This window comes from Tachysurus fulvidraco, chromosome 6 (assembly GCF_022655615.1).
Source record: "Tachysurus fulvidraco isolate hzauxx_2018 chromosome 6, HZAU_PFXX_2.0, whole genome shotgun sequence".
Lineage (NCBI taxonomy): Eukaryota > Metazoa > Chordata > Actinopteri > Siluriformes > Bagridae > Tachysurus > Tachysurus fulvidraco.
In genome coordinates this window covers 11,351,528-11,377,204 of record NC_062523.1, presented here as the reverse complement: position 1 = coordinate 11,377,204, position 25,677 = coordinate 11,351,528, and the positions used below count along the sequence as shown (strand labels likewise).

The 25,677-nt window shown below is 35.3% G+C and overlaps 3 protein-coding genes across 4 annotated transcripts; 1 reads left to right on the top strand and 2 right to left on the bottom strand.

The window, feature by feature from the left end:
* Positions 1 to 1,223: 1,223 nt before the first annotated feature.
* LOC113654464 (retinol dehydrogenase 7) lies at positions 1,224 to 5,463 on the bottom strand. Of its 2 annotated transcripts, none has more exons than XM_027164638.2 (6): positions 5,321 to 5,463; positions 4,958 to 4,978; positions 4,274 to 4,588; positions 3,775 to 4,033; positions 2,835 to 2,998; positions 1,224 to 2,408 (listed from the first exon to the last, which is right to left on the bottom strand). In XM_027164638.2, the coding sequence occupies exons 2-6, from the start codon at positions 4,965 to 4,967 to the stop codon at positions 2,188 to 2,190; spliced, it is 969 nt and encodes a 322-aa protein (XP_027020439.2). In that variant the 5' UTR covers positions 4,968 to 4,978; positions 5,321 to 5,463; the 3' UTR covers positions 1,224 to 2,187. The 2 variants fall into 2 exon arrangements, with proteins under 2 accessions (XP_027020439.2, XP_047671251.1); XM_047815295.1 differs by having other exon boundaries at positions 4,274 to 4,567.
* On the top strand, positions 5,408 to 19,926 carry abcb11a (ATP-binding cassette, sub-family B (MDR/TAP), member 11a). The gene is made up of 27 exons (XM_027164635.2): positions 5,408 to 5,515; positions 9,846 to 9,939; positions 10,031 to 10,043; positions 10,238 to 10,534; positions 10,650 to 10,734; positions 10,867 to 11,000; positions 11,608 to 11,779; positions 11,866 to 11,990; positions 12,141 to 12,315; positions 12,787 to 12,900; positions 12,999 to 13,109; positions 13,214 to 13,339; positions 13,428 to 13,631; positions 13,991 to 14,161; positions 14,239 to 14,440; positions 14,559 to 14,640; positions 14,756 to 14,873; positions 14,961 to 15,122; positions 15,230 to 15,334; positions 15,475 to 15,636; positions 15,721 to 15,924; positions 16,162 to 16,403; positions 16,532 to 16,688; positions 17,954 to 18,151; positions 18,271 to 18,477; positions 18,755 to 18,901; positions 19,030 to 19,926. Exons 1-27 carry the CDS (start codon positions 5,408 to 5,410, stop codon positions 19,228 to 19,230), a joined length of 4,116 nt encoding a protein of 1,371 aa, XP_027020436.1. The 3' UTR covers positions 19,231 to 19,926.
* Positions 19,927 to 22,214: 2,288 nt separating this feature from the next.
* LOC113654322 lies at positions 22,215 to 23,293 on the bottom strand. Its single transcript, XM_027164407.2, has one exon. It carries the CDS (start codon positions 23,124 to 23,126, stop codon positions 22,215 to 22,217), a length of 912 nt encoding a protein of 303 aa, XP_027020208.2. The 5' UTR covers positions 23,127 to 23,293.
* Between the last annotated feature and the right edge of the window lie 2,384 nt (positions 23,294 to 25,677).

Below are 25,677 nucleotides of genomic sequence, written 5' to 3'. Positions count from 1 at the left end.
TTATAACTTGTGGCCTACACTAATGGTACACAGTCCAGGCCTCTGGGTAGAGTAGTTTGACATTTGGAAATTTTCTCTAAATTAAATAAAGTCTGTATATACCGATCAGGATTGGTCTCCATGTATATGACCTCCAGAAATTGAAAACCAGGTCAACATTTGGACTTATCGTCATGTTCCTCAAATCATTCCTAAACAATTTTTTCAGTGTGGCAGGGTGCATTATCCTGTTGAAAGCGACCACTGCCATTAGGAAATAGTGTTGCCATGAAGCGGTGAACATGGCCTGCAACAATGTTGAGGTAGATGGTCCAAGTAAAATCCACATAAAGGCCACGACCTAAGGTTTCCAGGCAGAACAATGCCAAGAGCACCACACTCTCTCCCCAGTTAAGTGACAATCATGTGATAATCACAATTAATTTCATTCACTTTACCTGTCAGTGGTTCTGATGTTATCTGATCAATGTTGAAAACTGAACAAGGGAATAAACACTAAAACAGGATCAGCAAGATCATTAATAAATTATAATTCTGCAAAATGTATTAAATTTTAGGAATTGTATGAATTTTAAGAATTTGCCCCGGGTTCGATTCCCCGCCAGGGCGCTAATCCAGCCACTGAACAGTTAACTCTCAGTGCTGGTCCCAAGCACAGATAAAAATGGGAGGGTTGTGTTGGGAAAGGCATCCGAAGTAAAACCCGTGACAAATCTCATATGCTGACCACGTGATCCGCAGTGGTGACTTTTGAAATTGCTTTTTATTGGCCTTTCAGTTTCTTACAGATATGAAACATACCTGGGTTATTTTACACTTTCCAAACAGGGGGTGAAAAAAGAGACCATCAGGGACACAAATGGCCACAGTTTATCTTTAATTGTATCTATATTGCCAATGTAAATAAAAAGACAGAACTATACACATAGACAACATAATTTTTTATGTCAGCCCTGTAATTAGTTCATTGAAGTTCAATGCAGTTCATGTGTTAGACTAATAATCAGAAAGTTGTGAGCTCAAATCCCATAAACATTAAACTGCCCCTCCTGGGCCCTTGAGTGAGGCCTTGAACCTTCAATTACTTAGCTGTATAAATGAGATAAATGTAGTCGCTCTGGTTATGGCATCTGCCAAATGATATAAATGTAAATGAGCCCTGCTGAGCACTGTCCAATTTATGGTGGTGAAAATTTCAGAATTATATGTGGACACACACAAAGTATACAAAGTTTCGAGTTTATTGTCATGTGCACAAAGAGCACTTTAAGCATCAATATACTATACACAATTAAATTTTTGTATTCCAGTTTTCTACTTATACATGTGCATTAAAAAAATAAAAAATAAATTTACCATCACCATAAGAAAAAATCTCAGTTGAATTCAGATATATTAATATTTTTTTAAATTCAACATTGCCTAATCTTTTGAAATCTTCAGTGTAATTAGGATCTATATGTTATTTAAATCATATATATATATATGTTGATCTAATAAAATGTGTATGAGAAATTATTTATATATATATATATATGTTGATCTAATTTCTCATACACATTTTATTTCCCTTTAAGACTGCATTATTTATTTATTTTTGCCAGGATAAGCTGTGCAAATGTGGAGATCACAGAAAAGCGGGTGTTATAACATGTTTATTGTAAAAGATGTACAAAATGGACAGAGTTATTCTCTCTGCCTACCAGGCACACAAATGATCCATCCCATATTTTCTGGACAGCACTAGCCAAGCCACCAATTTTGGCCTTTGTTCTAAGACGTTTGTTGTCTCATGGATTCTATATTAGACAGGAAACTACCTCTTAAAGTCATTCCTAATCTGTGCAATAATGCTATCATGTTATTCATGCCGGGCCACTACAAAACATCACCACATTTTCATGCCCATTGTATTTCCAACATGCAGCTTTATTGCCATCGATGTCAGGATATATACCATTAACATTGAAGAACAATTTGTACACATTTTTATGTTTAGTTTATGTTCTTGTTGCTCTGCCCCTTCAGCTCCTTCTCAATCTCTAACTAACAAATTGTTTATTGCTAAAACATAGTGGGATTATTGAAATTAAATTTTACACATAATTATGTTGTAGAGTTTAGTGGTTAATGTCTTGTAACAAAAAAATGCATACAAACTTTATAAAACCTACAGTACATGGCCTATTAATTGAAAGCTTTAGGTCTGATGCTGTTTTTTAATAGAATGGCATCAGAAATAAAGGATGGCATGTAGGACAAAGGCAGCCAGAAAAATTTTGCGTCCCAGCCAGGAGAGTAGCGGGTGCGAGGATAGACAGCAGAAACAGCATGTGCCATACAGTTCACCACTTTCATCAGATCTCCATCCAGATTCTTCTCAATCTTCTCTGTCAACATTACTTTCACTGAAATACGTGAGACAAGCTGGTTGAGACATATTGTATTATTTATGATAAGCATTTGGTAATTTATTAATAGGTACCTATACATCTGTTGTATGGTATGGTTTCTGTGTGGCTGTCAACTTTGCATATATATGTCAATCTCAGTTAATGACATTGATTATAAATTATGTTTTCCATATTTTTTTAGATTAAGAAATAGGATTTGCGTTACCAGGAAAGAATTTTTTAAAATACTAGTCATGGTTAAAGGTATCTATTTTAGTAAAACAGGAATACAGTTCACTTTGCTTTTAGATAACGTTGCTCTTTTTCGGAGTAAGTCATAAGTTTACACGGCTAAAAATGTTAGTTTTAATCTGTAATCACGAATTATATGTGAATGCAAGAAAGCAGTGACTTTTCTATTGGAGTGTGTGTTCAGCTAACCTCGATCAATGTAGTCACTTCCATAGTCATCCCTGACATCTTGTGGTAGCCTGGCCCATATTTTCCATAAACTGTCTTGAACATGTCTAGTGTCTGCCATGTTTGTTTTGAAGAATCCTGGTTCAATGCACAGTACTTTAACGCCAAATGGTGCCAGGTTTAACCTGTTAAATGAGGACAACATAATATATACGAATTACTGGTTTGGACAACAAGCTACATGCACAGAATGGGGTTTAAACACACATAATCCTTAGTTGTATACTCTGAATAATTAGTGTTACTTCCTTGTGATATATCTAAGAAATAAACTGATTCAAGTACAGCATTACTGTTTGAAAATTGTTATAAGATTAAAAAATAAAAATGTGTTTTACATAAAACTTGTGTAATTTTACATTATAACATGCTTATTAATGCTATTAATTCTACTTAAAGTCTATATTGCAGAGAAATACTGCATTGTGGGATCAAATAATCATAAGAATCTCAGCATCTATAGCAGCACTTTTCATGCTAGCTCAGTTCCTAAAGTGAGATAAATTTTCAGAAATTGCAAATGATTAGGATTAGGACTATTCAGGACAATCAACATCAATATATTCCCAAAATGTCTCACAATACTGGTAATTTTTTATTTTTTCAGCTAACAGGGGAGTTAAAGAGTGGCGCATACTTCCTCTGAGCCTCATGAATCACTTTTATAGAGGGTTGTTAAAACATGCTCGGAAATTCCTGTCCCAAGAGCAAGAAAAACATGTGGCAACTTTGATATTAATGTCAACAATTTAAATGGGCTCTCTAGAAAATCAATCATGATTCTGATTGCAGCTATGTATGTACTGATGTCTTATGAATTTAAGTTGACAGTTGAAAATGGGGCTCATGGTACTGGCTTATTAATTTTATAAATGCTTTGGCATGTCAGATAATGACCCACCTCAGGCAATCATTGAATGCCTCAACTCCAAATTTTGAGACACAGTATGGACTTGAAGGAAAACATATTCTTCCAAGCACACTGGACATATTGACAATGCGGCCCTTAGCTTTCTTAATTAAGGGTAGCACACTCATGGTCACAGCAATGACGCCTAATAGGTTCACATTGATCGTGTTCATAAAGTCATCAACAACCATCCAGTCAACAGGCCCTGATGGCTGAGATATTCCTGCGTTGTTTACAACAGCCCAGAGACCTAAATATCACATAAACATAAACCAAAAAAAGACATTCAAGATGCATAATATCGTATTTGCTGAGTGAATGATAATAGTGTCTATACAAATGAATATATGAGATGTTTATCAAAAATTAGAATATATGATTTTACAAGACTACTACAAAAGTATAATTGATACATGGAGGTAGTTTAAATTGTAAAATAATCATAGATTTATTTCTAGTTCAAAAATAAAACACAGTTGTAATCCCTTACCCTTCTCTTTCACCAGAGTTTTTATGATGCCTGCTGCCTTCCTGATGCTTTCACTATCAGTAACATCTAATTGAACAGTCGAGAGTCTGGCTGAACAGACCTTCTTCAGCTCAACCTCTCCTTTCTCTGTATAGCAGCCAGCAATTACACAAAAACCCTCTTTATGCAGATATTTGGCTAGAAGGTTTCCAAAACCTGTGTCACACCCCGTGATGTACACAAATTTCTCTGATTTGTTTGGCACTTGCTTCAACTCTTTTAACCACCGGCAGGCATAAAATAAGACCACCAACCCTAAGATATATAGAAACATCTCTGTAGAGAAGATAGAAAAAAGTACTTTTTAAAGAAAAGTCTGTCACTTGCTTTTGTGATATAGTTTTTAGAAATAGCATTTAGAAGACACCCTTATCCATAGTAACTTACTGCTCATGTTATCTATCTTTATTTATTTATTTATTTATTCAAACTTACAGCCTTCAATCAATGGGCCAATGCCTTAAACACTATGCTACCACATCCTGAACATCATTGAGCTGATGAAAGCAGATTCGTAGCAGTAATCAAACAGGCAGATCTTGAAACACGGACAAACTGATTAAAGTAGAAAGCGAATTCAAACTTAGATGCAGTACTTTCAGTACTTCAGTACTTTCTCTATGATAAACACAAAGCATTTCTTACCTGCATTCATGTGAGGAGCAACTGAAAAAGAAGGAAAAAGTATCTGATTGATGTTTGAGGGTGAACAAATAAGGCTAATAAACAACAAAAATGCATCTAAATTCAGATAAGAAAAAGAAAAAAAGAAGAGAAACTTAAAGGATATATTCTGTTAAACATAGTAAAGTTATCTGATATGAAGGGAACATGAAGCATGTGAAAGCAATAGCTAAAACCTTAAATCTCTTTTTACTTTCACAAACAGCATTGCACTTATGTATAATCTGTCGTCTTAAAATTTTTCTCTCTCAGGTGCCTTTACGGTGTATGAACAGGCAATGACATTCTGGTACTATGATTTAGTAATAAATATGCATTACTTACTTTAATTGCAGGGAGAGCTTTACAGATGCACTTGCCTTGTCATAATTAAAACTGTTTAAATATGATAACCTTTCACAATATGCAGCGATGTTTACTACTTTCTGTTTCTGCTTCCTGTCAGGATGTGGTCCGTCAGGCTGCACTGTTGTTCCTTGTTGTGTCGAAGAAACGAGTCGATTCTTTGAGCCAATTTTCGTAAGTGAACACTGCTCCTACTCGCCTGTGTGTAACAGAATGCATTGGAATGAAATGGAATGTAATGAACTGTATTGCAACATCAGTATAATTTAATATGAATGCTTATGCTGACTTTAAGAAACTTTTTACTTTCTTACTTTTATACACAAATATTTCATAACAAGCAGAATTCAAAGTATATGCTGTGTGGTTTGTATAATAAGATAATAGTGACAATTCAGTACTGCTTTTCCAGAATTTCCATGAATTTTTCTGAATTTCCATGTGCATGGAATTGTCCGTAGTGTGTGAATGGGTGTTTGAGTGTGTATGCAATTCTGCCCTGCAGTGAGTTGGCACCCTGTCCATGGTGTCCCCTTCCTTGTGCTCCAAGTCGCCTTGGATTTGGATAGCGTACAGGCTCCCTCAACCCTATGCATAAGTAGTGCAGCACATGGATGAATGGATAGATTAATTTTACATTAATAACCAGATATGTAGTTAACAGAACTGATTCATTTAATCAGTGATTATTTCCCCAACATAATTAGTATTAACATATTGACAGTGAGGCTTGTGTTTAAATAAAGAATGACAGATGCTGATGTGGATAATGCAGATTAACATAGTCATGTTGGTTCTAGTCATGTTTTGTAACAAGAAAGCATGCACTGTACATTTGTCAATTAATATGAATCTTTCTCCGGCTAATGTATAGACTTTAATGTGAAGGATAATGGATGGGTCAGTCAGAGGGTGTCTTTTTTTAACAAACTTCTGCACATATACTCTGTCTCACTACATATGCTGTACTAATAGAACAAAGTCTTATTCTTTAATGCAGAGAACTGTGGGAATATTAAAGAAGTTTGCCAATCCAGTGTGATGCAATTTATGATGATGTATTAAATTTAATTGCCAAGCTGATTAATAACTGATAATGACAAACCAACAGGTAGTCACTGACTGAGCGAGCAATGACCCCAATGTATTTTTCAACATGTCAACATTCCTAACAAACGTGAATCTGTAATACATTGTTTTAAAATATTTCTGATATCCTTCTGTAGAGCAAGGCAAAAAACAATGATGTATCCCTTGTAGCACTAGATCGATACCAATAGGTCCAGGAAATAAAATGGCTCTTTCTTTGGAGCCATTTGGTTTGTAGACTAATCTTACAGCATAGGTTTTTAAGATTTGTTCTGGATTAGCCATTAATTCGACCTTCCTTTTACTCATTGTTAGTAAAGTAGGGCATCATAAAATGAGTTCAATAACCTAAAGGCCATTAGTTTAGATCAGGGGTGTCAAACTCAGGCCCGAGAGATCATATCAAATGTACATTACAGCTGGCTAGCCGCATGCTCCGCTAATACTACAAATCCCAGAATGCCTTGCCACTGTATTGACGCGTAGACACGAACAGCAAGTGCCCCTCATTCTCTGTTGACAGTCGTTAACAACCATGTTACAGTCACATCGGGCAAGTTAATTCCACCCTCCACAAAAATGGTCAAACGAAAGATGGACAATAGGAGCTTTCAAGACAGGTGGGAGGCAGATTATCTGTTCACGAATATAAAGGACAGACCTGTTTGTCTTGTGTGCTAACGGAGCTAACGTGACTTAAAGTAAAGATGGCCTCATATTCACAGATTCAAGTTTCCCGAGTCAATAGTTCCTGAACTAAAGGGTGTTACTACACAAATAACACTCCTTTTTATCGTAGTAATGTAAAGAGTCAGCTACAACCAATTTTTTCTGAAAATCGGCTTTCACCCGCAGTGGACAAAATACACAAGTCTCTATGTGCAGGCGACTGAGAAACAGTTTCCCAGGGACCGTCTGCAAAGTGCAAAACCAGAAAAGCGAATACAAAAAAAACAGTCAATAACTTTACAGTACACTGTAGTACAGTGTACTGTCACCAAATTCAACTCACACATCACTGATGTCCTAGTTGATGTACTACAACACTTATTTGGGGGAAATGCCTTTTTGTTTATTTTTTAAGATTTTTTATCATTTTAAAAAGTCAATAACTTTACTGTAATACACTGTACTGGCATCAAACTCATAACACACATCACTGATGTCCTAATATACTAAAACACTTATTTGGGAGAAATGTCTTTTTGTTGATTTTTTATGATTTTTCATAATATAAAAAAAATCAATAACTTTACTGTAATACACTGTACTGTCACCAAACTCAGATCACACATCACTGATGTCCTAATTGATATACTACATCACTTTTTTTGGGGGAAATGTCTTTTTGTTTAATTTTTATGATTTTTTCATAATATAAAAAATTATGAAAAAAAGTCTGGTTTCCCGGCAGACTATGTTCATTAAAGCAAAATCAAAAAGTGAAGCTGCTGTAAAGGCTGGCGTTATTGTGGCAGCAGAGCAAAATCTGCCCGGCCCTTTAATGAGGGCGAGTATGTCCAAAAGTGTATGGTCAAAGTTTGCGACATTGTGTGCCCAGATAAAAGGCAAGAATCAGGAAGGAAGGGAGTTTGACACCCCTGGAAAAAGGAAGTTTGACACCCCTGGTTAATTTATGTGGTTGCAACATAGGATACATAATTGCAATTATAGTAAATATATTTATATATTTATTTAGCTGTACAACAATGTCAGGTCTTATAAATGTTAATGCAACTTGGACATAAGACATCATTAAGCCTATTTAAACTCACATTCAGACATTGTATCTTTTCTGTTAAACACTAATAAAAACACTAATAATTGATATTATTACTTATTAATACTTATATAATTTTCTGTAGAAAGTACTCTTGTTATTTTTTGACAGATGTTTTCAGGCTGAAAATCAATTCAATGCCTCTGTGCTTAGTATGTGAAATAAAAAAACTAAATAATCCCAAATTTTTCATCACATTTGGCCGTAAAATCAATCCTATGACTTCATTACACAAGCTAAATTATCGCATAAGAACATCAGGTCAATGTCCATCTAAATCTATCAGTTGTTTAAAGCTTCACTGAAGGCACAACATAAATTTTAACTCTGTGTTCTCAAGTAAGACACAGAACACCTCTGATGAATCAAACACCAAATTAAGCTTATTATATATCCTTAGAAAATATGTGTGTTGTACATTAAGGTTGCACAGTCTGTACTTCACCACATTTCATTGTTCATTAAGAACAACTACTGTACAACTGAAGGCCTTGGACTTATCTATAGCTTGACAGAGGTAATCTCTTATCACTCTAATAGTGGGGTAGATAGTCAAGGGGGTGTGTACAGGGCACTGGTTGCACAAATCATCAAGTCTTGAGGAATTGTAATCATTGAACACTGACCACAGTCTGTACAGACACCGCTGAGAATCTCAGAGGAAATACAAAAACAGGTGAATACTTTTCTAATCTAATCACACATTAATATAATAGATTACAAATAAGATACTTGTATCTTTAACAGACAACATACAATCTATTGCCTGCCTTTTAACCAAATCAGTGGGAATGCTACCACAAAATCACAGAAAATCAGTGGACATTTATTTGTTGTCATTTTGTTAAATTTGTTAATTACCAAGGTTTCAAGTTTAAAGCAAGTTTTGATGTGTAAGTTATTCAATATTACTACATAGTTATAAAAGTTACTGCATATATTATTTACTATAAGAGTATAAGACATAGATGAATTATTATGAAACAAAGTGAATACATGTTGCTTGCTTGAAATATTTATTCACTGATAAAAATGTGTTATTAATTGAAATATTCATTAGCAAGTTTACTGTGCTACAGTTAACCAAATAAGTGATTTCTGTCTTTATGACCTTAGTTAACAAAAGAAATGCAAATATTAATGTATCCAAGACTAGTTGTTTGGAGATAATTGTTCTAGGTGGCTATGAAAAATATAAAAATCTGGTATAGAAGATAAAACATATTTGGAAAACTGAAACAAAGCTACGCAATTGTTGCATTTAAAATCATGACACCATTTATTGTTGTTGTTTTTTTTATTGTTGTCTTAGCCTTTGTGACGTATTGTATTCAATAGTGACTAATGCAAATTAGAACTATCAGTAACAAATCCATGTTTATTGAATGCTGACCTCTAGTTGCAAAAGATGGAATTGTACTCCATACACAAAGTACTCTCTAAAACATTGTCCAACAAAATTGTATTTCATTAATCATTTTCCAGTCCAAACTTTAACTAACATGCTTTTAGACTTATGGTTGTGTGAAATATATTTTGTTTTTGGTGTTTTGTGCTATTATCCTTTGACTCAAGAATGTTTTTTAATCATGGACACACAAAATCAGATTTAACTGTACTGTATGTATGATGCAGATCAATAGGAATACTGTCTGGAGTGAATCACTGAACATGAACAAAACTAATCTGAGCACAGATCATGAACAAATTGATATATGTCAGAATGAAGGTAAGGCTTCCGCATTTTCAAAACTATATTTAGCTTTCAATATTGTTATAGAATATTAATAATGTAATCTCTTTTTCTTGATATATGGCAGCCACTGAAAGTCGGTGAGTAAGAATCTTTAACTAAACATGATAAACTACTATGTACCCTGAATAATATGCAGAGATTTGTTGTGTGGTTCAACAGAGTTGTTTCCGCAGGGTCAACTGAAGAACATTTAAATGGTTCAGATGTTTGAGAGTGTAAAGCCGATTAATGCTAACAAAAGTATTAATAGTTTTAATCTTCATGTTTCAAGATCTGGTGACCAAAAAGAAGAAGAGAAGGCCATGACTGTTGGCTTTTTCCAGCTGTTTCGCTTTGCTACAATGTTAGATATTGTGATGATGGTAGTTGGAGGATTGTGTGCGCTCATCCATGGTGCTGCCTCTCCTCTCATGCTGCTAGTCTACAGCATGATGACTAACACCTTTGTAGCCTATGAGCTAGAGATTCAGGAACTAGCTGATCCCAACAAAGTCTGCATCAATAACACTGTCACCTGGATTAATGGGACTGTAGTGGAGCAGGGAGATAATACCACTGTGCAATGTGGGTAAGTGATGTTTGCCAGGCTACAGTTTTAATTGAATCAAACAAGTTGATAATAATATTAAATGAATGATGAATTAAACTGATTATAAATAAACTGATGTTTATTTCTTTTACAGTGTAGATATTGAGGCACAGATGACCATGTTTGCTTATTATTATGTTGGCATCGGAGTGGGTGTGCTAATTCTTAGTTATTTTCAGGTATAAATGGAAGCATATCCAGATCACAAGGATGATAATAATAATAATAATAATAATAATAATAATTATAATAATAATAATAATAATAATAATACCTATAAATCAACAGTATGCATCTTCTCACTATTTCAGATTGCTCTGTGGGTCTCTGCAGCTGCAAGGCAAACGCTGCGAATTCGCAAAAAGTACTTCAAGAAGATCATGAGCATGGAAATTGGATGGTTTGACTGCAATTCTGTTGGAGAGCTGAACACAAGAATATCGGAGTAATTAATTTTTGTTTACATCTTTGGAGCCATTTGGTTTGTAGATTAATCTTACTGTATAGATTTTTAAGATTTGTACTGGATTAGCCATTAATTCGAATTTCCTTTTACTCATTGTTATTAAAGTAGGGCATCATAAAATGTGCAAACATCTGAGAACAGTTTCAAAGGCTTATGGCTACACAAACTGATAACCACTTATTGATTGAACAGATTTGTGTTTTAGAGAAACAGAACAGAAAAATAAAAGAGGGCAAATTCTTCAGTTAATCCTCAGTTGTCCAGCTGCACCTACTGTACAAGAAAAAAAAGCAGAACTTCGAGGACAGCATTGTCTCATTGTCTGCAAAGAAACAATGTATAAACCATATATGAACTATGAATAGAGGATGAGAAATCATCGGTATCATGTAGTGGCCAAATTCACTCATCTTGTTGATTTCATGATGTCACAATCTTCACATATAACAGATTTCCCAGCATTCAGAAGTGATGAGGCTTTATACAGTATAGGCTTTATCCCTTATCATCCAGATCATTTTGGTGTCATTATAACAAAAAAATCTAGATTTAATGTATATGTATATATTCTGTGCATTTTTTTTAGTGATATTAACAAAGTCAACAATGCTATAGCAGATCAAGTGGCTATATTTATTGAGAGGATTTCTACATTTATCTTTGGTTTTCTGGTGGGTTTCATTGGGGGATGGAAGCTGACATTGGTGGTGATTGCAGTAAGCCCTCTTATTGGATTGGCAGCAGGACTCATGGCCATGGTAAGTTATTATTGTTTCAACACAATCTAAACTCATTTTCATTATGCATATCTCATTATTGACATTTGTAAACTGTGAGCATGCAGGCAGTTTCAAGGCTGACAGGTCGTGAGTTGCAGGCCTATGCTAAAGCAGGTGCTATAGCTGATGAAGTCCTCTCTGCTATCAGAACAGTTGCAGCATTTGGAGGAGAGGACAAGGAGACAGAAAGGTATAATACTGTATATCACTGTGTTTTAAATGGTAAATTTCACAAGACTAACCTGTGCTAATCTATGATTATCCTTATACCAATAAACCACTCAATGAAGCATAACAATGAACATATGACAAAGGTATGAAACCTTTTTGTTATCTCTAGATATGACAAGAACCTTGGGGAAGCTCAGACCTGGGGAGTGAAGAAAGGAGTGATCATTGGTGTATTTCAGGGTTATCTGTGGTGCATCATCTTTCTCTGTTATGCTCTTGCCTTCTGGTATGGATCCAAACTTGTCATTGATACCAAAGAGCTTAGTCCTGGAACCCTCATACAGGTATGAGCAGTTCATAAAAATGTTTCATGCAGGAATACAAACACACGGTCACACAGGCAGTAATTTAGCATATCCAGTCCACATGTTTTTGGGAGCTTGTAACAGGTGGAATAAAGGGTCCCCTAAAGGGCTATTAAAGTGTATTTTAATTATGCTACTTACTTCTGTTTTTTATTGTTCACCAAGTAACACCACTGTGAGTAGAAGTGTTGTGGAAGACAGTTGGGAAAACAACACAAATTGCATGTGTGATTTTAACTGTTCACCTCTGCAACTTGTGTTTGACAAGCTATCTCTTTTTTTTCTGGCTGGGGGTGGGGTACGTAACCCAAAGAATTCTAATGCACATCAGGGGAGAACATAAAATACATGGCCCACACAATAATCAAAGCCAGGAACCCTAGCTGTTCAGCAGCACAGTGCTACCGTGCCACCTTCATTAAGACACGTATGCATTTATTGTATTTTCAGGTGTTCTTTGGTGTCCTTATGGGAGCCATGAACCTGGGTCAAGCCTCTCCTTGTTTAGAGGCCTTTGCTTCTGGTCGTGCTGCAGCCAAGAGCATCTTTGAAACCATTGACAGGGTAAAAGACACAGTGACACAACCAGCTAAATCATGTTCACAAAATAAGGTGCAACTTTACATGATGATGAATCACTGCCAAACTTTCTGTTCACACAGGCCCCAAAAATTGATTGTTTCTCTGAAGAAGGGCACAAGTTAGAGAGCGTGAAAGGTGACATTGAATTCCACAGTGTTCAATTCAACTATCCCTCTAGGCCTGATGTACAGGTTAGACACCATTTTTTAAACACAAATTTCTCAGTTACTGCAAATGACCAGCCAAAATCTAAAGTACAGTATTTATATTACATTGCATTTTTATTTTTATGTAGATTTTAGATGATTTGAACTTACTGGTTAAAGCTGGAGAGACTACAGCATTTGTTGGATCTAGTGGATCTGGAAAAAGTACAGCAGTCCAACTCATTCAGAGATTTTATGACCCTCAACAAGGAAAGGTAATTCACCCCTGTTTAATAGATATATTTACATTTACAATATGTATTCAAGCTAGGTGTTAATGAGCTGAACTGTCATCACTCTTAGGTCACTCTAGATGGTCATGACATTAGAAGTCTGAATATCCAGTGGCTTCGTTCACTCATAGGCATTGTAGAGCAGGAACCAGTTCTCTTTGCCTCAACTATTGCAGAGAACATTCGCTATGGTCGCCCAGGGGTCAGCATGGAGGAGATTATACAAGCTTCTAAAGAGGCTAATGCTTATAACTTTATCATGGATCTACCACAGGTGCGAAACTAATCACACATTACAAAATCTAAATTAGTAGGATAGCACTGCATATGCAAAGGATCAATTGGATAGTAAGATACTGGCTAGATACAATTGTTTCATGTGTATTTTTTTTCCATGTGCATATTTTATTTTTCATTATTAAAATAACACAAAAATGTCTGTCTTTTTTGTGAATATATCACAAACAGTTATGGTTTTAAATGTGTATTGTTAAAACTAAAGTAAAATAAAAACCTTTATCAACTTTCAACTGTAATACACTTTTATTTGTTATAAAATATATTTAATTCTGGTTTGTAAGGAAACAGGATAGACAGTACTTTTTTTCATGACATGCTTATTTCATGATACAGAATTTTAATACACTGGTTGGAGAGGGTGGAGGTCAAATGAGTGGGGGGCAGAAGCAGAGGATTGCAATTGCTCGAGCATTAATCAGAAACCCCAAAATCCTTCTGCTAGACATGGCCACCTCAGCTCTGGATAATGAAAGTGAAGCTGTAGTGCAGGAGGCACTGGACAAGGTGACAACAAATCTGTGGTTTTCTCAGTTCATTTATTGCAAAATAATATTGTTTTGATGTTGACACATTTTTGTCAGGCCCGAATAGGCAGAACCACCATTAGTATTGCTCATCGTCTATCTACAATCCGTAATGCCGATGTGATTGTGGGTTTTGAACATGGCCGTGCGATGGAGCGGGGTACACACAAAGAATTAATGGACAGACAGGGAGTCTATTTCACTCTTGTTACGCTCCAGGAGCAAAGAAGTGAAACATCCAATCCCCAAAAGGAGAAAAGTGAGTAGGCCATATATGTGATTCCTGGTCTGTGAAATGTTTTTGCTGTTTTTGGTAGTTTTGGTGCTGGTACACAGTACTGTAAGTCTCTTGTTGGTTCTCTTGAAACTACATTTAGCATCTGAAGCCAACGATGCCGAAGAGGATAGTACTGAGCAGATAACAAGTTTCAGCAGACTGAGCTATGAGTCGAGTTTAAGGTACAAAATAAACATCATCTTTTTTCAACATTTGAAATGGCAAAAATGATTTGTTTAGCTTCCTGGTGGTAGATTATATTCAAATAATAAAAAAAAATAATCAAAATGTCTGCAGGCAATCATTACGAATGAGATCACAGTCACAAATGTCAAACCACTTCATGGATGCTATATCTGGAGAAATAAAATTTGATTCAGACAACATTGAAATGAAGACAGCGAGAGAAGCAAAGGTATATACTGAAAACTGTAATGAAATAAATTTCACAAGAATTTCTGCATTTTTACATAAACACTACAATATTATATTATGATTACAGAAAATCGATAATGTGGAAGAGCTGTCTGAATCAGCATCTGTGGCTCGAATTCTAAAGTATAACCAGCCTGAATGGCCATACATGTTGTTCGGGTCTTTAGGAGCAGCCTTAAATGGTTCTGTTAACCCATTGTATGCCCTCTTATTCAGCCAGATTTTAGGGGTGAGTGCCAATTTTAAAAGCTTGCAAGGAACAATTTTGAATTTGTACATTCTTGTAAATGATAATATTACAATATGTAAAAGGTAATATGACTCATTTTTGTGCAGACATTTGCTATAAGGGACCTGGATGAACAAAGAAAGCAAATTAATGGCGTTTGTGTTCTCTTTGTGTCTGTGGGAATTATGAGTTTCTTCTCACAGTTCCTACAAGTATGGTTCTTCTGGCTTTATTATTTATGTATAAACAATCACTATTACTAAATCTTGTCATATTAGAATCATATAAATGTGCTTTATTACCTCATAAATTAAATCTACTGTCTAATGGAAAGTGTATGGATATTTTGCAGGGGTTTGCCTTTGCTAAGTCAGGTGAGCTACTAACTCGCAGGCTAAGGAAGATTGGTTTCCAGGCTATGCTCAGACAGGAGATCGGATGGTTTGATGATCCTATCAACAGCCCAGGAGCTCTTACGACTAGACTGGCTACTGATGCATCCATGGTGCAAGGGGTTAGTATGCCTGCAAATAGCTATCAAATACAGGTTAAAGAGAATGCAAAAAAAATATGAATTACAACATCCAATCTGTTTCAGGCTACTGGTTCTCAGATCGGCATGGTTGTGAACTCTCTGACAAATATTGGAGCTTCATTTATCATTGCATACTACTTCAGTTGGAAGCTGAGTTTAGTGGTAACATGCTTTCTTCCTCTAATTGGCCTCTCCGGTGTCTTCCAAGCTAAAATGCTGACCGGCTTTGCTAATGAGGACAAGAAATCAATGGAGGTGGCAGGGCAGGTAAAGTAGCAATAATGTTTAGTATTTATACAGTTAGTCACAAGAAAAGTGTGCTTCATCCATTACTGTTAAAATTCGAATATTCAAAATAGTTTAGATTTTTTCACAATTTTCTTGGTCATCGCATAAATCCATATTCATATTTTTTATAGTATTCATGTTTTTATTTTTATTCTAGAATAATAAAATGAAGAGTTCACTTCAGGTGTGTTCAACTGTGGATCTGTCTATCTACAGGTGTCTAGTGAAGCTATGACCAACATCAGAACCGTTGCAGGCCTAGCTAAAGAGAAACAATTTGTGGATCTATATGAAAAGCAGCTGGAGGCACCCTACAAATCATCCAAGAAGAAGGCTAATGTCTATGCCATCTGCTTTGCCTTTTCCCAATGTGTTATCTTCATGGCATACGCAGCCTCATTTAGATATGGTGGCTATTTGGTGAATTTTGAGGGCCTGCACTATGTGGTTGTTTTCAGGTGAGTTCAAATAAATATTAATGATGTATGTTTATAGTGGTATAGGTTATGTGCACCAACATATTGTAATCAGTATAATCAATTGTTGTTACTTATGCTTTATTAAGGTTATGTGTTTAATCTCCTAGAGTAATCTCTGCCCTTGTAATCAGTGGCACAGCTCTCGGAAGAGCTTCATCTTTTACTCCAGATTATGCCAAAGCCAAAATTGCTGCTGCACAGTTCTTCAAATTACTTGACAGAGTCCCTAAAATCAACACTGGTCAGAATGAGGGGAAAAAATGGGTAAAATGCTATATATTTATATATAGATATATTCTCTATATACTTTGTTTATAGGTTAATAACAAATATTCTTTGTATGGATTTTGAAATATGTATATGCATTACAGTACCATATAGGCATAGCTTTAATGTTGGTTTCCCCAGTGTCATTATAATAAGCTCCTTTCTAAAAAAAAAAAAAAAAAAAGCTGCATGTGGCGTTGGGGATTTGACCATTCAGCCACGAGCCACGAAGGCATTAGTAAGATTGGGCACTGATGATATTCTGTATTCTGATTCATCTGAATGTGGTTAATGTCTTGTCTTCATAGACCATGTTGTGTACAGGGCATTGTCATGACAGGTTTGGTCTCAAACCCTTAGTTCCAATTAAAAGGAAATTATATTGCTGTAGCACACAGACATTTTCCAAAATGTGACACTAACTTTGTGGCAAAAGTGCCTACATACTTGATAAAACTGGAATAGGATGTTCAACAAGTACATATAGATGTGATGGTCAGCTGTCCACAAACATTTGGCTATGTACTATATACACTGTATTTTAGTCCAGAAGTTGTCGATTGCTATCACAGCCATATACAGTACAGTGTACATACACAGTAAAATACATTTATATTACAGCTGAACACACTGCACAAGACACATATATGATATATATATTGCTGATATAACTAAAGTGCAACTGGATTAGAAAGTAGTATTAAAGTGTGATTAATTAATTGGTATTAAAATATTAATAAGTATTATTAAGTATTAGTAATTAAGAATTTTATTGTATGAATTAATTAGCATTAAGTTTAATTATTTTAGCATTAAGTGTGAAAGACTATTATTGACTATTAATTTGGCTGTAATTCACCCCTGGCATATGTCCACTTGGAGGGGGGCTCTCCAAAATTTCCGACACATACCAGGGTAAGACAGGCAGCAGAGCATAAATTCTCCAATCACAAAAAGAACATTAACTTGGCTATAAAACACTACAGAAAACACAAGTTCCAAAGATGCAGAAGAATTCATTCAACAGCAGTGGAAGGCAGAAGTTAATGCACAAAATTAAGAATAAATTAAACGTTATATAAGCTTATAATACTTGGTTAATGTTTTTTAATGAGTTTTTTTCTTCTATTACTGTAATGAAACAGCATCAGCTATGCTGCACATTTTGTTCTGTTGATACAAATTATTTAAACTTTTCTTTGCCAGTCACATCATACCATGATGTAATAAATAATCTAATGTGCTCTTATTGTCTGTTGCAGGGTTACATTAAGGGTAGGATCGAGTTCAAAAACTGCAGATTTACCTATCCAAGCCGGCCTAACATCCAGGTGCTGAGGGGACTTGAAGTAGAAGTGAATCCTGGCCAGACTCTTGCTTTTGTGGGCAGTAGTGGTTGTGGCAAGAGCACCAGCGTTCAACTTCTGGAAAGATTTTATGACCCTGATCACGGCCAAGTGGTGAGATGTTACAGTCTTACTGCTCACCAAGACCTTCAGAGACACTTGTTGAGATTGTTGAGATTAACAACAAAATATTTTAATAGTTTATTGACAGTTATACATATTTCCTTAAACAGCTGATAGACGGACATCCATCCCATGAAATTAATGTACCATTCCTGAGGTCTCAGATTGGAATTGTGTCTCAGGAGCCTGTGCTTTTTGACTGCACAATAGCAGAAAATATTCAGTATGGCGCTAATTCACAGTCCATCACCATGGAGGAGGTTATAGAGGCTTCCAAGAAGGCTTATCTGCATGAATTCGTGATGAATCTACCTGATGTAAGTACAATATAAATCCTCTTTATTCTTATCATGTTTATAAAAGCAAATTATAATTTATGTCATAATTTAAGCATTTGTTAATAATTAAACAACAACTAAAGCTTTGTTACAAATGCAGTGACATGAACTAAAAGTTAAACAGTAAGGAGAAACTTGGAAATTTTTAAACCTGCATGACAGTTTAAATGGATTTGTGCCAAACAGTTGATTAAATAATGCCATTCTACTCCATGTCCCCTAACATCCTCTTTTCTTCACTGTGGTTGGTTCACAGAAATATGAGACTCAGGTTGGAGCACAGGGTTCTCAGCTGTCTAGAGGGCAGAAGCAGCGTATTGCAATTGCTCGTGCCATTATCAGAAACCCAAAAATCCTGCTTTTGGATGAGGCTACCTCTGCCCTAGACACAGAAAGTGAGAAGGTACCAAGACCATTTCCAAACTAATATTTTTTTCTTCTTTTGCTTTGTCTATTCTATATTACTTACTGAAGATAGAGATCACCAGAATACAAGTGAATAGTAACACTATAAATGTTCTCTTTCTGCAGACAGTACAGGCAGCACTGGATGAGGCTCGATGTGGCCGAACTTGCATTGTCATTGCACACAGACTCTCCACCATTCAAACTGCTGATATCATTGCAGTGATGTCTCAAGGCGTTGTCATAGAAAAAGGCACACACGAAGAGCTTATGGCTAAGAAAGGTGCCTATTACAAGCTGGTCACTACAGGAGCACCCATAAGTTAAATATTATTATGTAGAATGATAAGGTAGACCTTTACATTAGATTAGTAATTACATTAGTAATAACAGCATGTGTACTGATCAACAGTTCTTTACCACAAAACACTCAGCATTGTATTATAGGTAGCATGTGGATTATGTGACATCATTGGTTGATTTATATTTCTCTTGGTTACTCACTATGGCAACTATTTACCCTTTTGTTCCATATGCAGAGCATAAACAATATAGCAACACTAACAATCTACAAAAAGAAAGAGGGATGGAGCATTAAGAAAGTTAGTTGTAAACGGGGAATGGAGGAAAGGAGGGATTGAATGTTAAGACGGATGTAGGTACAGGATGGGGAGACTAAACCGGCACCTGAATTTATAGACTTGTTCTATTATGGTAGAACATATTGTATTACTATACTATTCAGCACTCAGTACAAGTAACACATTTATATAAGTGGATATCATTTAAATAGTCTGCTAATTTATTAGGATTCTTTAGTTCTGGGTTTTTGTTTGTTTGTTTTGTTTTTTTGCTTTCCTGGCTGACATTATTTAGCTTATCCTCACTACTAACTTGAGTGTATTCCGACGCCATTATTCAGTTGTTTTTTTCTCGATTTGTGTGAGATGTTTGTTGTGACTAATTTATCAATTTTCTCGACTTTGAAAACTGTGATTTACATTAAATTTACTTTATAAATAACTGTTCTTTATATTATATTGAATTCTGAAGTTTTATGAAGAGCCAAAGTTTGCACTCACATATTTTTTTCCTGAAGTCGACAAGTTTTAAAGGTGCCCTTCCACACAAAACCGTTTTTACTTGTATTTTTTGATATGTGTTAGGTCCATATGTGTTTGTGTTGTGTCGGGATTGTGAAAATGAACTGCTACCTCCGCGGTTAGTTCTAGCCACGTAAAAGAAATAAGCGGAGAAATCAGGTCAGTTAGAAAAGCTGCTAAGTGTGACGTGGAATTGATCGAGCTCATTACTATTCATGAGCTCTCCCACTTGAGACCACGCCCACAGAATTCGCTTAGCTCAGTGAGTTTCCTATACAGCAAGGATGGCTGAACGTCATTAAACCTGAAGAAGCCATTCTGCAGCAATTCCAGGTGATTGTAAACAAAGTTCCTCTATCCTAGGCTACTTTATTGCGCTGGGTTGAATAAATAGTCATGCTCTCATATCCTAGCAGTTAGCCAATCGGAGCTAAGCAGCATAGCTCATTGAATATTAATGAGAACTGGCGCAAATCGAGCTGAGTCTTCCTGTAGGCTTTCTATACCACACTAGAATGGCTTGAAACAAGGTAAGCAAGGCGTTTTATCGACAAAAATGTTAGAGTCCATGGTGAACGTCAGACATTACCAAAAAAGTAATGAAATACGTGTGGCAGGGCCTCCTTCAAACTAGTAAACATTACCCCAAAAATAAACTATTGCAAGATTTAAACCATGATGAAATGAAGTGGATGTTTCAAACCCTAAATGTAAAAAAATAATAATAAACATATCATACATGCACGTTTCTGTTACAAAACCACAAGTTATGGTTGATCCAAAATAATATAAAAAGATTACAGTGCAACCAATATAGATAAAAAAAAAAAAGTCACTCAAAATTGATCTTGATTAAATTCTTTAAAAGCCCTGAAACCCGGAAGCGTTTTTTAACACGTGGTTAAAACTCGGGTGATGGATTCCTCTGGTGGCGAAGATGAGAGACTGCAGAAGAGTCCAGTAAATCTGCTCCTACATTTAAATTCTGCTTGTAAATAAGTTTGAAAACTATGGTAAAACAATGTGTGTACTACTAAAGATTCGTGTTCGTGGTTGTTTTTGACAGACTTGATGCCTACTTCCTTTGAAGTATTGCCTGGTGGACATATTAATAGTTCATTCAAAAGAGTACAAACAGAAAACATAGCAACAAATATGGACGTTCAAATCAAGAGGTGATTTAACACAAATTTAAGTAATTCTCTTAGTTAATTTCAGACTGAACAAAGGAAGAAAATGTCTTTGTGTCAAAGCGATCTGGTGGTATAGTGGTTAAGGTGTTGACTACCAATTGGAAGGTTGTGATTTCAAATCACAGGTCCATGAAGCTGCCGCTGCTGGGGCACTGAGCAAAGCCCTTAACCCTCAATTGTTTAGTTGTATAAAATTACATAAAGATGTAAGTCGCTCTGGGAAAGGGTGTCTGTAAGAATTCTGTAAATAAAAAGGAGATGCTGGTTTCCTCAATAATTTTAATGTGTTTCCTTAGGTAAAGAATAGTCACACACATTAATGTCAATATCACAAAAAGACAAGGATAAATATATCTAATAATAGTGTATATGAAGAATCAGATGTTTCTCTTAAATACACAAATACACTAAGGTAGAACTAGATGTTTGGCTAAAGATCTTCACACTGGTCCTTATAGTAAAAAGAGCACTTCTACTGCAACAGCATAAACCAATAAACTTTATCATTCACAAACACAAATCAATATTCAACAGAAAAATACATATATACACATGATGCTGCAACAAACAAGTGTCAGTAAAACACGCTTAAAATGCATAAAAAAATGGCTAAAGGCTAAAGGAAAATATATTTTGTTCTCTATATAAAGCATACAAACATTTAACATTTTTCCAAGTTAGGAAGTTATTTAAATACGGCATTTAAAATATTTGTATTTCTCGTTATTTACAAAAAAGCACTTTATACTTCGAGTTCTTTCAAATTATCCTAAAATGTAATCACAAAATTATGTTTTAATGTGTATCCTTACAAATGGTGACTTAAATAGTTACTCAAATATTAATAATAATATGACATACTATAATATTGCTTAAACAGCAATGTAAGTTTGACAGATTTATGTGAGCATAGTTGGTTACACAAACATTTTATTATTAAGTGTATAAGGTTAACCTGTAATAGGCAAAAATGACTAGACATGCGATTATAATTAATTTGATAATTAGAAAGCATTTAGAAAGCAAGTGTCTGAAGACATTTTTGGTAAACTCCAACCACACGTCTACGAAATATTGTTTGTCCAACACACAAGTTAATGGTTGTCCCGAGAGAGTAGAAATAGCCGATAATGGCATAAATGTAAGAATATAAATCAGCGTATTGAGGGCTTATTTCATCCACTAGAAACCATACAAAACAAATGAAAGAAAGGAAAGTCTGAATGATGCCAGTTATTGTCACCCTCATCTGTCTTTTGACAGGAGAGAATCTGTGTCCCTCTATCCTTTTCATGTGTTTCTGTAGGTAGAGAATTGTCACACAGTTTGATGTCAACATCACACAAAGACAGAGCAATAAATAACCACACCGTAACCAAATGTCTACATCAGAAACTATTTTCAGTGTATCCATTTTAGCATTCTGTGTTTCATTAAATTGTCCATATGTTGTATTGAAGTAATTTTCACAATAATCGTTCCCACATACTACAGAACATGTAATGCCTGTAGAGAAGCCAAATAGGAAGAAGATTTTATCTGCTACCAAAGCTGAGTATATGAAGCATCTGGTGTTCCTCTTCAAACAAATTAAAAATGAGCATGTAGCAGGAACAATCTGGCAGAAGTAGAAGAAATTCAGCCAAAGGGATGAAGTTATACTGGCCCTCATAGTAAACAAGGCCATTTGAATTACAATAAAATAATACACAAAACTTTGGAAAACAGTCATGACTGCACAGATCAAGATGCATAGGTGAAGAGTGATGGTGCTACCAAGAAGTGTACCCAGTAAAACCTTAAGTGGTTGTTTCAGTTGCCCTGTTCTTTGCTGTGGGAAGAACATACAGAAGACAAAAAATGCATTTGCGAAAAAGCAGAAAGAGGAGAAAAGAATTATCATGAAATTAAAAGGTGAGTAATCCATCAGAATAACGTTTAAAAATTCTAAGCCTCCAACTTTGATTATTTGTCTCTATGAAATTCAAAGGCCAGCTGTCTGTTATATATGCTCTCTGCATGTCAGAAGACCCACCCTCAGTATAATGTACAGTACTCACCTTACAGGGGCAGGGTCTAAATTAAGGATACAATTAAAACATGCTACAATCAGGTATTATTTTATTATTTATTAAGACGTCAAACCAGTAGATCCTCTTCACCAAAACATTTAATCTTTTCTTCTTAACAGCTCAGTAGCCACATTAAGTCATTGAATCCTTACAAAGCTCAAAATGGACCAACACCCTCTTAACTCAAAGCTCTTATTACTCCTCGCGCTGCACCACACTCACTCTGATATACTAACACTGCTCAACTGGTCCCAGCATCTCTCAGGGTAAGAGGTGGGTATACAGCAAGACTCTTCTGTTCTGGCACCGAGGTGGTGGAATGAACTTCCCATAGATGTCCGAACAGCTGAGTCAATCTCCAAACTATGGGTGAAGACCCTTCTCTTCCTGAAACACTACAAAAATCATTATTATGTAATTTCTCTTCTTGAATCAAGTTTGATTCTGTTAGAAATGTAATGCACTCTGAAATTCAACCATTACCTCTCTGTATTAACAAGCATCTCAGTCTGTAGTATTTCCTAGTAGAGCATATAGTATTTTTGGTGAAAGAATTACATTTACCCTAAATTCAATACCTCTTTTTTGCATGCAAACACAATTTGTTCCTTTCTATTCTATCTGCATTTGCAATGCAAATAATTCACAATGGTAAGCCTAATTTACTTTCTATGTCACAGTGTGCCTGATTTAATCCACAGTTACTTTCAAATTCAAATTTTATTTGTCACATACACAGTACGAAATGCTTTAAGCTTTTGCATGTCCCAGGTTATTATGAGCCTGGGGTCAGAGTGTAGGGTCAGCCATAGAATGGTGCCCCTGGAGCAGGTGAGGTTAAGGCCTTGCTCAAGGACCCAACGTTAATGTCTCATTGGCTTTTGGGCTTGAACCCCCAACCTTCTGATTAGTAACCCGAAGCCTTAACCACTGAACCATCACGTCCTCTTTCATGACTTTTATTAGCTTGACTCAGCAGTTCTTAGTTGATACGTTTGGCCATGATAGTTACTTTTGAATTGATCTTGAGGCTTACCAGTAATGTCATGGTGTATGCAAACGTACTTCATATACTGTATTTACAGTGGAAGTGTATAACAAGCTCAGAGTTATTTGTCAACTTATTCCTTGCAAAGTCTTGCCAAAACCTTTTTGTAAATTCTAAGCATTGTTCATTTTTTGTAATCTTTTATGCTACATTTACTGTTATATTACTATTTTGTGTTTTTTTTAAGTCACATAACTATTCATGCTCTATATGCTCGGACTTTTATTAAAGTGATGTCAAAACCATGTTTCACAAACCCTAATGGTAGATTTAGATGTAAAAGCCAAAGTAAAATACATAAATTTTGGTGGATTTTAATGGAGAGTAATAGCTAAGCAGAACATGAAAATTTAACCGGTTTGACTTGCAGGCATGCTGCAATATTATTGAAGAACTATTAGACATAATAAATGTAGTTGTTAAGCAAAGTATTTGAGCAATGGGTTTTTGATGACAGTATTAGGAAGGGGGATTTCTTCTCCTTAATCCTTGCTGTGTAAGGTAGAATAAGGACTAAAGATTCCAAAGTTATTCATATCCTAAATATTATTCAGATTAAATAACTTATTGTAGGATTACCTTGTTCAAGAACATAAAGCCGGGGCAGGAGCTTGTTGGAGCAAAAATCTGTAATGTAATGAAATTATAACATAAAAAGAGATACAGAGGACAGAATAAAAACAATTAATTTTTGATTGATTGGGTTAAGTGTTAAGAGAAAAATGCAAATTCATCCGTTGACAAATGAATATAGGCTGTAGGATTGTTTTCGCTCTTGCATGACCGACCTCAGCATGTTCACAATATAATGCAAATGTGCAGGTTTCAAAATGAATATGATGCATATATCCCTAAATCATTAAGTAAATATTGTGGATAGCCACCAAGTGAAATGTTTGTTTTTGCTATTAAAATAAATTACAAAATATTAACAATAATTTTTCCCATTTATATTCTGACTCATCTGGATTGCTGTGGTGCATTTCTGTAATAATTTATTAATTCTCCTATGACATAGCATCATTTTAAGAACTGTGTTCAATACAATTCCTACACATCTAACTCATCCAGAATAGGTATAATTGAGTTTTCCTGTGCCGAACAGAGAACTTCTATTGTGCAGGCAAGTCCAATTCTTTTGTTTCTGCTATTATAGTTTTTTTCAATTGCTAACAAGCGCTTACCTATATTTAAGATAATTTTTCTAAACTCTTAACACAGACTTACACCTACAAAACACAATTGGCCAAATTTTCACTTCACAAGGTATATGCATTCAATCAAAGTACACCAGATTTCAAAATACTGGCTATTGTTGACATTAGAAAAACTGCATAGACTTTTATGTTTCAGGTAAC

What these genes read in the sequence shown, in the direction of transcription:
- LOC113654464 (XM_027164638.2), bottom strand. An exon ending in AACTCTGGTGAAAGAGAAGG is followed by an intron (nt 4,034 to 4,273) that starts GTAAGGGATTAC and finishes TGTGATATTTAG; the next exon opens with GTCTCTGGGCTGTTGTAAAC. An exon ending in GCATTCAATGATTGCCTGAG is followed by an intron (nt 2,999 to 3,774) that starts GTGGGTCATTAT and finishes CTCATTTAACAG; the next exon opens with GTTAAACCTGGCACCATTTG.
- abcb11a (XM_027164635.2), top strand. Translation starts at nt 5,408, where the DNA reads ATGTTTACTACTTTCTGTTTCTGCTTCCTGTCAGGATGTGGTCCGTCA. An exon ending in TGCAGGAGGCACTGGACAAG is followed by an intron (nt 14,162 to 14,238) that starts GTGACAACAAAT and finishes CATTTTTGTCAG; the next exon opens with GCCCGAATAGGCAGAACCAC. An exon ending in TCTTCTCACAGTTCCTACAA is followed by an intron (nt 15,335 to 15,474) that starts GTATGGTTCTTC and finishes GATATTTTGCAG; the next exon opens with GGGTTTGCCTTTGCTAAGTC.
- LOC113654322 (XM_027164407.2), bottom strand. Translation starts at nt 23,126, where the DNA reads ATGGATTACTCACCTTTTAATTTCATGATAATTCTTTTCTCCTCTTTC.